This window comes from Pseudochaenichthys georgianus, chromosome 11 (genome assembly GCF_902827115.2).
Source record: "Pseudochaenichthys georgianus chromosome 11, fPseGeo1.2, whole genome shotgun sequence".
Taxonomy (NCBI): Eukaryota; Metazoa; Chordata; class Actinopteri; order Perciformes; family Channichthyidae; genus Pseudochaenichthys; species Pseudochaenichthys georgianus.
Genome location: NC_047513.1, coordinates 32076209 through 32092056, shown reverse-complemented (window position 1 = coordinate 32092056; position 15848 = coordinate 32076209). Strand labels below are relative to the sequence as shown.

At 39.3% G+C, this 15848-nt stretch overlaps 1 protein-coding gene across 1 annotated transcript in view; it reads left to right on the top strand.

The window, feature by feature from the left end:
• The window catches only part of col22a1 (collagen, type XXII, alpha 1), a 97742-nt gene that overhangs the window by 30717 nt on the left and 51177 nt on the right, over positions 1–15848 (top strand). The window contains 9 exon segments of the mRNA XM_034094905.2: positions 4922–4975; positions 6780–6833; positions 8285–8329; positions 10888–10941; positions 11054–11107; positions 12234–12269; positions 13959–13988; positions 14404–14457; positions 14586–14639. Coding sequence (XP_033950796.1) covers positions 4922–4975; positions 6780–6833; positions 8285–8329; positions 10888–10941; positions 11054–11107; positions 12234–12269; positions 13959–13988; positions 14404–14457; positions 14586–14639 — 435 coding nt within the window.

Below are 15848 nucleotides of genomic sequence, written 5' to 3'. Positions count from 1 at the left end.
AACTCAAATACCTGTACTGTCTACTTCTTACATGTTGAACTCAAATACCTGTACTTTCTACTTATTACATGTTGAACACAAATACCTGTACTTTCTACTTCTTACATGTTGAACTCAAATACCTGTACTTTCTACTTCTTACATTTTGAACTCAAATACCTGTACTTTCTACTTCTTACATGTTGAACTCAAATACCTGTACTTTCTACTTCTTACATGTTGAACTCAAATACCTGTACTTTCTACTTCTTACATGTTGAACTCAAATACCTGTACTTTCTACTTCTTACATGTTGAACTCAAATACCTGTACTTTCTACTTCTTACATTTTGAACTCAAATACCTGTACTTTATACTTCTTACATGTTGAACACAAATACCTGTACTCTCTACTTCTTACATGTTGAACCCAAATACCTGTACTTTCTACTTCTTACATGTTGAACACAAATACCTGTACTTTCTACTTCTTACATGTTGAACTCAAATACCTGTACTTTCTACATGTTGAACACAAATACCTGTACTTTCTACTTCTTACATGTTGAACACAAATACCTGTACTTTCTACTTCTTACATGTTGAACACAAATACCTGAACTTTCTACTTCTTACATGTTGAACACAAATACCTGTACTTTCTACTTCTTACATGTTGAACTCAAATACCTGTACTTTCTACTTCTTACATGTTGAACTCAAATACCTGTACTTTCTACTTCTTACATGTTGAACTCAATACCTGTACTTTCTACTTCTTACATGTTGAACTCAAATACCTGTACTTTCTACTTATTACATGTTGAACTCAAATACCTGTACTTTCTACTTCTTACATTTTGAACTCAAATACCTGTACTTTCTACTTCTTACATGTTGAACACAAATACCTGTACTCTCTACTTCTTACATGTTGAACCCAAATACCTGTACTTTCTACTTCTTACATGTTGAACACAAATACCTGTACTTTCTACTTCTTACATGTTGAACTCAAATACCTGTACTTTCTACATGTTGAACACAAATACCTGTACTTTCTACTTCTTACATGTTGAACCCAAATACCTGTACTTTCTACTTCTTACATATTGAACTCAAATACCTGTACTTTCTACTTCTTACATGTTGAACACAAATACCTGTACTTTCTACTTCTTACATGTTGAACTCAAATACCTGTACTTTCTACTTCTTACATGTTGAACACAAATACCTGTACTTTCTACTTCACACATGTTGAACACAAATACCTGAACTTTCTACTTCTCACATGTTGAACTCAAATACCTGTACTTTCTACTTCTTACATGTTGAACACAAATACCTGTACTTTCTACTTCTTACATGTTGAACACAAGTACCTGTACTCTCTACTTCTTACATGTTGAACACAAGTACCTGTACTTTCTACTTCTTACATGTTGAACACAAATACCTGTACTTTCTACTTCTTACATGTTGAACTCAAATACCTGTACTTTCTACTTCTTACATGTTGAACACAAATACCTGCACTTTCTACTTCTTACATGTTGAACACAAATACCTGTACTTTCTACTTCTTACATGTTGAACTCAAATACCTGTACTTTCTACTTCTTACATGTTGAACACAAATACCTGTACTTTCTACTTCTTACATGTTGAACACAAATACCTGTACTTTCTACTTCTCACCTGTTGAACTCAAATACCTGTACTTTCTACTTCTTACATGTTGAACCCAAATACCTGCACTTTCTACTTCTTACATGTTGAACACAAATACCTGTACTTTCTACTTCTTACATGTTGAACACAAATACCTGTACTTTCTACTTCTTACATGTTGAACACAAATACCTGTACTTTCTACTTCTTACATGTTGAACTCAAATACCTGTACATTCTACTTCTTACATGTTGAACCCAAATACCTGTACTTTCTACTTCTTACATGTTGAACTCAAATACCTGTACTTTCTACTTCTTACATGTTGAACACAAGTACCTGTACTCTCTACTTCTTACATGTTGAACACAAGTACCTGTACTTTCTACTTCTTACATGTTGAACACAAATACCTGTACTTTCTACTTCTTACATGTTGAACTCAAATACCTGTACTTTCTACTTCTTACATGTTGAACACAAATACCTGTACTTTCTACTTCTTACATGTTGAACTCAAATACCTGTACTTTCTACTTCTTACATGTTGAACACAAATACCTGTACTTTCTACTTCTTACATGTTGAACACAAATACCTGTACTTTCTACTTCTTACATGTTGAACTCAAATACCTGTACTTTCTACTTCTTACATGTTGAACCCAAATACCTGTACTTTCTACTTCTTACATGTTGAACTCAAATACCTGTACTTTCTACTTCTTACATGTTAGAACACAAATACCTGTACTTTCTACTTCTTACATGTTGAACTCAAGTACCTGTACTTTCTACTTCTCACATGTTGAACTCAAGTACCTGTACTTTCTACTTCTTACATGTTGAACTCAAATACCTGTACTTTCTACTTCTTACATGTTGAACACAAATACCTGTACTTTCTACTTCTTACATGTTGAACACAAACACCTGTACTTTCTACTTCTTACATGTTGAACACAAATACCTGTACTCTCTACTTCTTACATGTTGAACACAAGTACCTGTACTTTCTACTTCTTACATGTTGAACACAAGTACCTGTACTTTCTACTTCTTACATGTTGAACACAAATACCTGTACTTTCTACTTCTTACATGTTGAACCCAAATACCTGTACTTTCTACTTCTTACATGTTGAACTCAAATACCTGTACTTTCTACTTCTTACATGTTGAACACAAGTACCTGTACTTTCTACTTCTTACATGTTGAACACAAGTACCTGTACTCTCTACTTCTTACATGTTGAACACAAGTACCTGTACTTTCTACTTCTTACATGTTGAACACAAATACCTGTACTTTCTACTTCTTACATGTTGAACTCAAATACCTGTACTTTCTACTTCTTACATGTTGAACACAAATACCTGTACTTTCTACTTCTCACATGTTGAACTCAAATACCTGTACTTTCTACTTCTCACATGTTGAACTCAAATACCTGTACTTTCTACTTCTTACATGTTGAACTCAAATACCTGTACTTTCTACTTCTTACATGTTGAACACAAATACCTGTACTTTCTACTTCTTACATGTTGAACACAAATACCTGTACTTTCTACTTCTTACATGTTGAACACAAATACCTGTACTTTCTACTTCTTACATGTTGAACACAAATACCTGTACTTTCTACTTCTTACATGTTGAACTCAAATACCTGTACTTTCTACTTCTTACATGTTGAACCCAAATACCTGTACTTTCTACTTCTTACATGTTGAACACAAATACCTGTACTTTCTACTTCTTACATGTTGAACACAAATACCTGTACTTTCTACTTCTTACATGTTGAACACAAATACCTGTACTTTCTACTTCTTACATGTTGAACACAAATACCTGTACTTTCTACTTCTTACATGTTGAACTCAAATACCTGTACTTTCTACTTCTTACATGTTGAACTCAAATACCTGTACTTTCTACTTCTTACATGTTGAACACAAATACCTGTACTTTCTACTTCTTACATGTTGAACTCAAATACCTGTACTTTCTACTTCTTACATGTTGAACTCAAATACCTGTACTTTCTACTTCTTACATTTTGAACTCAAATACCTGTACTTTCTACTTCTTACATGTTGAACTCAAATACCTGTACTTTCTACTTCTTACATGTTGAACTCAAATACCTGTACTTTCTACTTCTTACATGTTGAACTCAAATACCTGTACTTTCTACTTCTCACATGTTGAACTCAAATACCTGTACTTTCTACTTCTTACATGTTGAACTCAAATACCTGTACTTTCTACTTCTTACATGTTGAACACAAACACCTGTACTTTCTACTTCTTACATGTTGAACACAAATACCTGTACTCTCTACTTCTTACATGTTGAACACAAGTACCTGTACTTTCTACTTCTTACATGTTGAACACAAGTACCTGTACTTTCTACTTCTTACATGTTGAACTCAAATACCTGTACTTTCTACTTCTTACATGTTGAACTCAAATACCTGTACTTTCTACTTCTTACATTTTGAACTCAAATACCTGTACTTTCTACTTCTTACATGTTAAACACAAATACCTGTACTTTCTACTTCTTACATGTTGAACTCAAATACCTGTACTTTCTACTTCTTACATGTTGAACACAAATACCTGTACTTTCTACTTCTTACATGTTGAACTCAAATACCTGTACTTTCTACTTCTTACATGTTGAACTCAAATACCTGTACTTTCTACTTCTTACATGTTGAACTCAAATACCTGTACTTTCTACTTCTTACATGTTGAACACAAATACCTGTACTTTCTACTTCTTACATGTTGAACTCAAATACCTGTACTTTCTACTTCTTACATGTTGAACTCAAATACCTGTACTTTCTACTTCTTACATGTTGAACACAAATACCTGTACTTTCTACTTCTTACATGTTGAACTCAAATACCTGTACTTTCTACTTCTTACATGTTGAACTCAAATACCTGTACTTTCTACTTCTTACATGTTGAACTCAAATACCTGTACTTTCTACTTCTTACATGTTGAACACAAATACCTGTACTTTCTACTTCTTACATGTTGAACTCAAATACCTGTACTTTCTACTTCTTACATGTTGAACTCAAATACCTGTACTTTCTACTTCTTACATTTTGAACTCAAATACCTGTACTTTCTACTTCTCACATTTTGAACTCAAATACCTGGACTTTCTACTTAGTAAAGGATGTGTGTACTTTTGCCATCTCTAGTGTTTTCATGTGTGTTTATCTGTAAATAGGGCGCAGCAGGACTGGCTGGTGATGCAGGGCCTGAAGGTCCAGCTGGAACAAAGGTGAGTGAATATTTATGTTCTGATAATTAAGTGGGCGTACAGACGTTTTTCTGCACAATTACAGCTCAGCCCGTTATTGACTTCCTGTGAAAAAAGAGGCAGTTTTGGTTGACTTTCCCTTGGATGAAGCAGCAGCTGGTGAAAGAGTGAGGAGGGGGAGAAAGGGGAGGGGGTGCAGGCTCAGATTTGGGTATTGGATGTGAGGGAGTGATCGCCCCCTTTTGATAAACACAGGTAATACTCAATCAGTGACAGGCTGGATCATAGCAGAGAATAGAGACTATAGAGCAGGGGGTCAAACTCAAATACACAGTGGGCCAAAATAAAAAAATGGGTACTAGTCGATGGCCGGACTGGTTCAATGTTTATTGCAGAACTTATTGAAATGAACTTATTGCACATATTAAACCTGGAACTAACAAAGCTTAAACTATTGCCTATAAAAACAACATTAAATAATCAGCTGCATTAATTTCTTATAGCTCTATCTGCAGCTTCTCCAGAGTCATTTCTTATGAGTACATTTTCCCACAGGCCAACAACAGCTTCAACAAAACTATTCCCCTCAAAGAGAAACCAAACATGCCCTGTTGTCCTGAGAGAGAAAGTGCAGAAGGAAGCATCCATTGAACTCAGGTTGCTGCTCTGAGATGCTAGCTCAGACACTTGGCATCTCATCTCGGGTGCAAGGTCATCAATGTTTGGGGTCAGGCTCTGAGCGGAGGAGACCCTCAGGATGGAGGGAAGGTGTGCAATATACCGGCGGGCCAGATCTAATAGTGATTAGAAATTATCCTGCGGGCCGAAATTAAATCCACCACGGCCCTGATTTGGCCCCCGGGCCTCGAGTTTGACACGTGTGCTATAGATGCATGTGAAATCGTTTTTGAACAAGCCTGGTTTACAGTATTGTTATCAAGAAGGTCAATTGTCGTAAATAAAGTAACATAAATAAATATGTGAGGTGAACACTCAAAGGAAAGCCTTGTTTTGTCATACGAGCCGATTGCCAATTCAACAATAGCATTAGACCATGTTGCCAGTAGAAGTCCAAATTGAGTATTAATTGAATGGAAATTCAATTATCTAATTTTATTCACATATTTAAAAAGAAGTTTTCCTACTATTTCATATTAAAAGGACAGTAGAAAAGCGGTTTGACTTGTATTTTACCCTGTCGTACGGAGGATCATATCTACGTTTTTAATTCAAATTTATATGTTAACAATACGGCCTGATTTCTATTCATAAATCCAGTCCCAAAATAGAAATTTAAAAGACATTTTCTTAACAATTGAGGCAGCTTTTGACGAGTTTTCTTGCTCCAACATCGTAAGTAAAAAAACCCTGAAGTTTAAGTTGTTATTAAAATTGTCTTTTCAGCTTTAAATGGGTTCCACTGTGTTCACATGTTATTGGTACGACCTCAAATATCAGTAAAGCCAGCATCTAGTCTGACTTTGGGGTGAGATTGTAAAACTATCTCATATTTAATGAAACGAGCAATGATGAGAGAAAATATAGCTCTCAAATGATTTAGAGATCACACATGGGTTCTCCTTTTGGCATGAGGAAACAATAAAGCTGAGGTCAGAGGTCAAAGTCTAAGGTTCTCCCATGATGGGGGGGGGGGGGGGGGGTCCTGCCACTGACAACTGCTGTTTCTTTGTTGGGGTTTCCGGTTTCTGACATTGATTCTCCTTCTGACTCGGCGCTGTGCCAGCTGGCCTTAAAGTATATCGCTGAGTAACACTTTTGGGGAGTCCAACTTCCTGCTAATAACATTTTGTTTATATTCTAACAGGGAATTCAAGGAGACGAAGGAACTCCTGGCTCATCGGGACCAAAGGGTGTCTCTGTGAGTATGATCTTTTAAAGAGGCCCTATTGTTCTTTATTTCCATTTCCTGTCGTGTGTAAAACAGGTGTCTGTGCATTTACTGTAAAGGGTTAAAATCCCAAAGTTCTGTAACAAAGTGAAGTCCTTCGTCATCGATTGGCTAGCGCTCCAACACATTGTACGTGGCTAAGGGGCGGGACATCTCTAAGCGGTTGATCAATCACAACAGAGCCGGCCAGCTAACCAATCAGAGCAGACTGGGCTCTGGTTTCAGACAGAGGGTGAAAAGAGGTGCAGAAGCACAGGCAGTATGAGAGAAATAAAGAGCTTTATGAACATTAAAGCATGGAGACACTACATACTGATATACACCTGAACATCAGCAGGAGAGGACTCTTTAAAGTAGAGACACTACATACTGATATACACCTGAACATCAGCAGGAGAGGACTCTTTAAAGTAGAGACACTACATACTGATATACACCTGAACATCAGCAGGAGAGGACTCTTTAAAGTAGAGACACTACATACTGATATACACCTGAACATCAGCAGGAGAGGACTCTTTAAAGTAGAGACACTACATACTGATATACACCTGAACATCAGCAGGAGAGGACTCTTTAAAGTAGAGACACTACATACTGATATACACCTGAACATCAGCAGGAGAGGACTCTTTAAAGTAGAGACACTACATACTGATATACACCTGAACATCAACAGGAGAGGACTCTTTAAAGTAGAGACACTACATACTGATATACACCTGAACATCAACAGGAGAGGACTCTTTAAAGTAGAGACACTACATACTGATATACACCTGAACATCAGCAGGAGAGGACTCTTTAAAGTAGAGACACTACATGCTGATATACACCTGGACATCAGCAGGAGAGGACTCTTTAAAGTAGAGACACTACATGCTGATATACACCTGAACATCAGCAGGAGAGGACTCTTTAAAGTAGAGACACTACATACTGATATACACCTGAACATCAGCAGAGAGGACTCTTTAAAGTAGAGACACTACATACTGATATACACCTGAACATCAGCAGGAGAGGACTCTTTAAAGTAGAGACACTACATACTGATATACACCTGAACATCAGCAGGAGAGGACTCTTTAAAGTAGAGACACTACATACTGATATACACCTGAACATCAGCAGGAGAGGACTCTTTAAAGTAGAGACACTACACACTGATATACACCTGAACATCAGCAGGAGAGGACTCTTTAAAGTAGAGACACTACACACTGATATACACTTGAACATCAGCAGGAGAGGACTCTTTAAAGTAGAGACGCTACATACTGATATACACCTGAACATCAGCAGGAGAGGACTCTTTAAAGTAGAGACACTACATACTGATATACTGGAGAAGAATCTTTAACATCTGGTTTTGATAAATGATGATATACATATATTAAATTGTATTGTATTTTTTGTAGGGTGAATACGGTTCAAGGGGTGACACAGGAAGTACAGGAAACAAGGTTAGTAACGCTGCATCCCTTTCTTTTGTATTATAAGAAATCCACAGCTAGGGTTTAGCATGTTGATGAAATCCTCAGGTGCTCAGGGACGAGAGAGAGTTCCACATTAAGTGTCCTTGTTCATGTTTTCCCATCATGTCCCAGTATTTGAACATGTACCGTATGTTGGATTAAACCTGCACACAGTCGACCTTTTACCGCAAATCCGGAGAACGAGGTTAACTTCTGAGAAAAGGCCGTTCTTCTTCAGAAGGACCGGGAGCTGGGGGGGGGGGCGTAATGGTGCGAACAGATGTGGCTTCCTTGATTCACTCTCCACACTTCCTGTCTGGGGTCCTGTGTGGGCGTTTGGCTAACTCATCGAGACCCTCTGAAGCTTCAGTATGTTGACGTCTGCTGTCTTCCTCCGATCTGCCAACACGATGTTAGAAACCATTCAAAGAAATCAGCTTTTCTCCCACTTGAGTCAATATGTTTTTGTGATTCAATAACCGTGGTAACAGTGGCTTTTGTGTCACGCTGAGACGTCAACTTGTGACTTTAAGGGCTTTGTATGAAGCCATACACACACAGTCAGTTCACTGATGACTTCTCCATGTGGCCTGAGGATGTGCAGCATGTTCTCCACACACTCCTTTCAAACATGCTAATGCAAAAGTTAGAGCTGTCCATCATCCAGCAATTCAGTCGGTAAGCAATTCCTGTGAAAACTGGAAAAGCACTTTCCTCAGAAAAGCGATGAAGGAACGTTTAGAGGAGGCACCTGGCGTTGAAGTCAGGCCACGGTTCCTGAGTGAGGACGTAAGGATGCTTTCGGGTACACAGCACTGTCCACTGTTTAAAAAATCTGCTCTTTATTAGCCATGCTAGCAGCGTAGCTTTATGGTAATGTGGCCCGCGGCTTTGATCCACACAGAAATAGCAAAACTGGAGGCGTGTGGCGCAGTGGGTTGTGCGTTGGTGTTCGGGGGTTCACAGGTTCAAACCCCACTGCAGTCAGCATGTCCTTGTGTCCCTGACAGAGTTGGGTAACACGTTACTGTAATAATATTACTTTGTCGGTAACGGAGTAGTGTAACGCGCTACTTTTATAATTCAGTAATCACACTACAGTTACTAACATTGCCCCGACACGCGTTACTTCGTTACTTTCTAAAATCAGTCATAATCAAACCTCACCAAACACCTGCAAAGAACACATGCTAGGTGAAGCTAACGCACATAGCTGTTGTTTATTTATATCACAGTCTGTTCTTCTTCTCTGTTTTCCGGTTGTTGCCTGTTTTGAATGACGAATACACACTACCGCCGCCTGCTGGTAAGGAGAGTTATTGCCACTCACGCATGCGCAGTTCGTACGTGCTCGGCTGAAGTCTTTGCGGTGTGCTCCAGTGCAACACGTGGCCAACACGCAGGAGAACACGCCGACGCAACAGCGTGAGCAGAGATAGACTGCGCAAAATATACAGATAGCAGGAGACAGAGGACAGCCACGGTCAGATAGCAGGAGACAGAGGACAGCCACGGTCAGATAGCAGGAGACAGAGGACAGCCACGGTCAGATAGCAGGAGACAGAGGACAGCCACGGTCAGATAGCAGGAGACAGAGGACAGCCACGGTCAGATAGGAGAACATTCAGGATCTGGATCAGTCTTATGCGACAATGGAAACTAAACTAAAGAGAACATTTGAAACTTTAGCAGTCTGCGTGATCTGCCTGCAGGGAGGGGCGGGCCGGCCCTGCGAGTAAAGTAACGAGTTACTTTATGTAGAGAGTAACGAAGTAGTGTAATATATTACCTTTTTTTAAAGTAATATGTAATATATTACTTTTTTTTAGTAACGACCCCATCTCTGGTCCCTGAGACACTTCACCCCAAAGTGCTCCTGTGGGGATTGCCCACAGTATTGAGTATGTACGTCGCTTTGGATAAAAGCGTCTACAAAGTGACATGTCATGTGGCCCGTGGCTTTGATCCACACAGAAATAACAAAACTGGATTATTCTCCTTTGGATTTGGAACGGATATAAATGGGGTCTGAAGGGAAGAATCCTGAGGACTTTTGTGCTGCCGATTTTATTATCTTGCAACACCGGCATGCGGTCAAATTGTCTACCAATTACTTGTATACTAGATGGACTGGAGATATGTTATAAAATGTGCACTACAGAATCACAATGACAAATACTTTATTCATCACCTGGGGACAAAGCGACGATCCATTTTAGAATAACATGAAAAAATATATATTTATATTATTTTTTGTATTTAAATTGTATTTTTATTTTTATCATACATTTTAATTGTTTTTATTAATAATGCCGAGTTGACTTTGGCAGAGTATAGCTGCAGATATGCTAATTAGGCTAGCACTTAATTGGACTTTACATACCACGGTCTCCATCACTTCGAGAGTTGATTATTTGCTAAATACTTACAACTATACTAATGGTGGTTCTGATAAAACACATTTCAACGTTTTCATGAGTTACAGTAGGAGACTTTATTACTCAGCATTTTCAAAGCATAATTATATTTTCCTCTACACGTTTTAGGGCGAGGCAGGTTTCGATGGATTCCCCGGCAAACCTGGTGTTCCTGGGAAAGATGTAAGCGATGACTCTGCTTAAGACTTTACAGAAAACCCCCACAAATAATAATGTTTTTATGATTTAATGATCCACTTCTGCGTTAATTAAGCTTTTCTCTTGAATGTGTCAGGGTGTGAAAGGACTGTCCGGTGCCTCTGGGCTCTCTGGAGTTAAAGGCGGCAAGGTATGTCCCTCCTGTGCTTTATGAAGAAGCACCACTTCATGTGTTGCCTTAAGCATTTTGTTCATTTTTAAAGAGCTATCCCAGGTTTCCCGAGCTTCTGTCTGCTCTCTCCAGACATTCCTCTGAGTCTCAGCCCACTCGTTTGTCTGACAAAATGAAACGCTGACTTCATTTGTCTGTCTGTAATTACCCACTTTGATGATTCCTCCAGCGGTGCACAAACGCTTTTACCACACCCATATGCATGCAGGAGGATGCACGCAGATACATTCCCATGAAGCTTTACCCACACGTTTCACTTTCCCTTAAAGGGGACCTATCATGCAAAATGCACTTTGTGATGTCTTCTCTACATCAACATGTGTCCCCGGTGCGTCGGGGAACTCACGCAGCGTCAGAACATAAAACCCTCTCTCTTTTCCTCCGTACCCAAATCTCTAAAAACGGGGAACAACGGAGCTGATCCAGATTTGCGTCCGATATGACGTAACATCTGAAATGTGGACCCACGGCCCAATCAGAAACGTTGCTATCAGAAACAATGCCCGACTGTTCTGGACGTAATATGGTCGGTGTTTACATTAGCATGCTAACACTCAGAGCTAACCTGTACTGGAGAGCATGTGTGTGAAGAAGCAGGAAGTAGAAAGGAACTCACCTTGTGGTGTAACCGGCAAGAGAGAAAGCCTTTGAGCTCCAGACTGTTTCAGATCCTTGATAATCCATGATATGGCGTTTCATCACGGCAGCATTTAGTTTAGACGGTAGCTGCCGGGTCCCGCATGAGCTCAGACCCCTCCTCTTTAAAGCTTTATCCCCAAAATCAGCACTTTTGAAACAGGAAGTGAAATAGAGGGATATGAGGCATGGCTAGAATGGGTGATCAGTTTGGTATTTTGAGCAAAACACTTCATAGACATGTTTTTTATATATATATTTTTAATATATCTGAGAGCTATGCTATTGCCTAACAATAGCATGATAGGTGACCTTTAAGCCTACAATAACCAGTCATCTGATGAATGCTGGTCGTTGCAGCGTCATGACCTCGAGGTGCTTTTGTCCTGACAGTCTCTTGATTCTAATGACGGGGTTTTCGTCTTCTTTTCTTTGAACTACGTCACAGGGGGAGAGAGGCCTTCCCGGATTACCTGGGGATGTGGTGAGTGCCAACAATACACCAAAAGGATCAAAACATTACCGGCTTGTTTAGGGGTGAAAAACATGACCGGAGTGAAGAGCTTGGAGATATTTACAACCCTCCTATTGTCTTCATTCCCCCCCTTACTTTGGTGTTCGCGGTCAAATTTGACCGGTCCTGTTTTAACTGCTATTACATTAACACAAAAACCATGAATCATCACCAAATTAAATTTCACACCCTTTCAAACTGTAAATATTGTATCAGAGTACTGGCATACATGAAGAACTGCAGTAAATATACAAAGAACAGACACTGAACATGTGTTGCGTGTGCCAGGTTTGATCCATGTGGGGGGAGGGGCACATAAGGGACACACACAATCAATCAATCAATTTTTATTTATATAGCCCAATGTTACATTTGCCTCAGTGGACTTCACAGTTTGTACAAAATATCAGTATGACAATACGACACCCTCTGTCCTTAGACCCTCTGTCCTCAGACCCTCTGTCCTTAGACCCTCTGTCCTTAGACCCTCTGTCCTTAGACCCTCTGTCCTTAGACCCTCTGTCCTTAGACCCTCTGTCCTCAGACCCTCTGTCCTCAGACCCTCTGTCCTCAGACCCTCTGTCCTTAGACCCTCTGTCCTCAGACCCTCTGTCCTTAGACCCTCTGTCCTTAGACCCTCTGTCCTTAGACCCTCTGTCCTCAGACCCTCTGTCCTTAGACCCTCACATCGTACAAGGAAACACTTCCAGAGAAACCCCACAGTTTAAAGGGGAACATGGGAGAAACCTCAGGGTGTGTGTGTGTGTGTGTGTGTGTGTGTGTGTGTGTGTGTGTGTGTGTGTGTGTGTGTGTGTGTGTGTGTGTGTGTGTGTGTGTGTGTGTGTGTGTGTGTGTGTGTGTGTGTGTGTGTGTGTGTGTGTGTGTGTGTGTGTGTGTGTGTGTGTGTGTGTGTGTGTGTGTGTGTGTGTGTGTGTGTGTGTGTGTGTGTGTGTGTGTGTGTGTGTGTGTGTGTGTGTGTGTGTGTGTGTGTGTGTGTGTGTGTGTGTGTGTGTGTGTGTGTGTGTGTGCTGATCCGGATGGTTACTAATTCGTTTTCTTTATGGCGGGAACACCATGGGTGTTACAGCGTTGACTAAATCATCCAAAATTCAATGAAATTGTTGATCAGCAATTTAATATGTTCAAATGTCTGTGAAGGATATCACGAAGCCAGATTTGACCCGAAGACAACAGGAGGGTTAAAAATACAAAACAAAGAGACATGAAATATCCATTTTATTTTGTGCTTTTAATCACGGATCAGTTTAGCCTTTTTATCAGAATCCGCTAAAACGAGCCATTTAGCCAGAAGATTGACCTGCTGACCTTGTTAATGAACTGTGGGCACAATGGCACTGTTCTCCAGGAGAAGGTCAACAATTACTCAATTAACTGATAAGATAAATTACAGCTATTTTAATCATTTATTCATAATCCTAATTTTGCTGGAAATGTAATTTTATTTAAATTTTTTTTGATAAATTGTAATTTATTTATTTAATATAGAAAGCAATTAATTGAAAAGTAGTTAATTAGAGATGAGGGTTGCTAGTGTGTTTTAACTGTGGCCTCTTTTTGCACGATAATGAAATAAAGGTAGCGCAATGAATCTCTCAATGGTTGAATATTTGGTATTTATTTTCATCTTGATTATTTCAGGTTCAGAGAGACGGCTTACGGGGTGACACAGTGAGTAATGTTCAACAATGAATCTGGTTTGATTACATGACAGTGAAGATTCAAAGTCTGCTGTACCTTATGGTATGATAAAGTAGAACAACAACCGTTTATGAGGAATATTAATAATAATAGTGTTTCTTAAGCCATCTGATTAAAATCTATTCACCTTTTGCCGTGGACCTTTCTTTGTTTATTTAGCGTTTTATTTTTATACTTAAAAAAAAGAAAATCCAACGGGTCATTTGCTGATCTTAACTCTTATGTTGTTATTATTATTTGTTATAACTTGCATGTATTATTTATTTTTACTTATGTTTTATATTTCTCCTCATAGTTTTGTTGTGCATCTCACTCGAGTGACTTCTACTTGGAATAAAATATAACTAAATATAATACACATACTCGTGTATTTGATGTGTTCTAGGGAGATGCTGGTCCTCCTGGTCCTCAAGGGCCCGAGGGTCCCCAGGGGCCTCAGGTAAGGATCAGGATTTATAACTTCCTTTTTCCTGCTGATTTTGGGGTATTTTGTTGTTGAGAAATCCAGCTGTTCTGTTTTGACATCATCGTGCCGTTTGAACTGAAGCTGAATGTTTTATTCCTCAGGGTTCTCCCGGGAAAACGGGGCAAACCGGGACCCCCGGAGAGTTCGGTCTGAGGGTGAGACATTCATTTTATTCATCACTTCTCAGTGTTCATATTTAAACACCTGATGGGAGGACAGACGGCTTCACAAGGGACTTTCTTTGAAATCATGAAGTATTTTTGTAGTCACGACAAAACAAACCTTGCAATGGTTGAATCTCAAAACGATAATTTTAAGGTGACCAGTTTATCTCAATTGGACTCTTCTTAACAATGACGTGAATGCAAATTGTGATTTTGGGCTTGTTTTCTTCTCACTTGCCGTAAAGAAGCGCCATCAATGTGTGACAATGACAGAAAGACAGTCATAAAGCACATGTTGTAGTCAATGTATCTGCTATTCGTTGACTGGTGGTCCGTGAGCGCCCCCTAGTGGTCCGTGAGTATATTGGTAACATTTCACATTTGAAATTAATTAATTAATTTAAGTTTTCCGCACTCTCACGGGAATATCTCCGTAATGGAGCGAGGTTAAGTTTCACTTTCGATTCCATGCTATAGCCCAGCGCAACACCTTCATTACACATGTTGCCACTTGTTTGTACCATTTCCAGGCGATTTGTAATCTGTTCTAGAAAAACTGTGTTTTTTGATATTTGTGGAGTTAGGTGGTCCGCGAGTGTTTTTTTATTGGTTAAGTGTCCTTGGTATGAAAAAGTTTGAGAAACACTAGTCCGTCGAGTTTTGAGCTAAATTAAATTACTTTGCCTTTAGAGAACCAATGTAAAACAAAACAGTAATCTGCAGTAATCAGAAATGCATGTCGTCCCTTCACTACACTTATCTTATTCCAGTGGGAATGAAGAAAGCTGATGTTTATTCCTCATAATAATGAGAGCTGAAACTGTAGCTGTTATCAGTGGCTGTAGAATGATCTGTCTGGTATTATCCCCCTCTCTCTGGTCCCTCACACTGGTGTGTAATTAAAACAGGCACAGCGGCTCTGCATGACTTGTTCTTCCAAAACATTAAAAATATCGTGACCTCTTGTCTCTATCGGGAGCAATTAGCTTCTCATCAGCAATATGTTTCATTCAACATTAGCAGCTGCTCAGCCCCTCTGGACTCAAACTCAGCAACATACTTTTCTACAACCAGAATATAAGAGCTGTCAACGTCAACGCTGGGGATCCATCTGGAAACCTAAGCATGGAGAAGAAGAAAAAGCAAAGTGTTAGAAAAATCTCACTCGTCCCCGGCTACAACTACTTATACTACTACCAC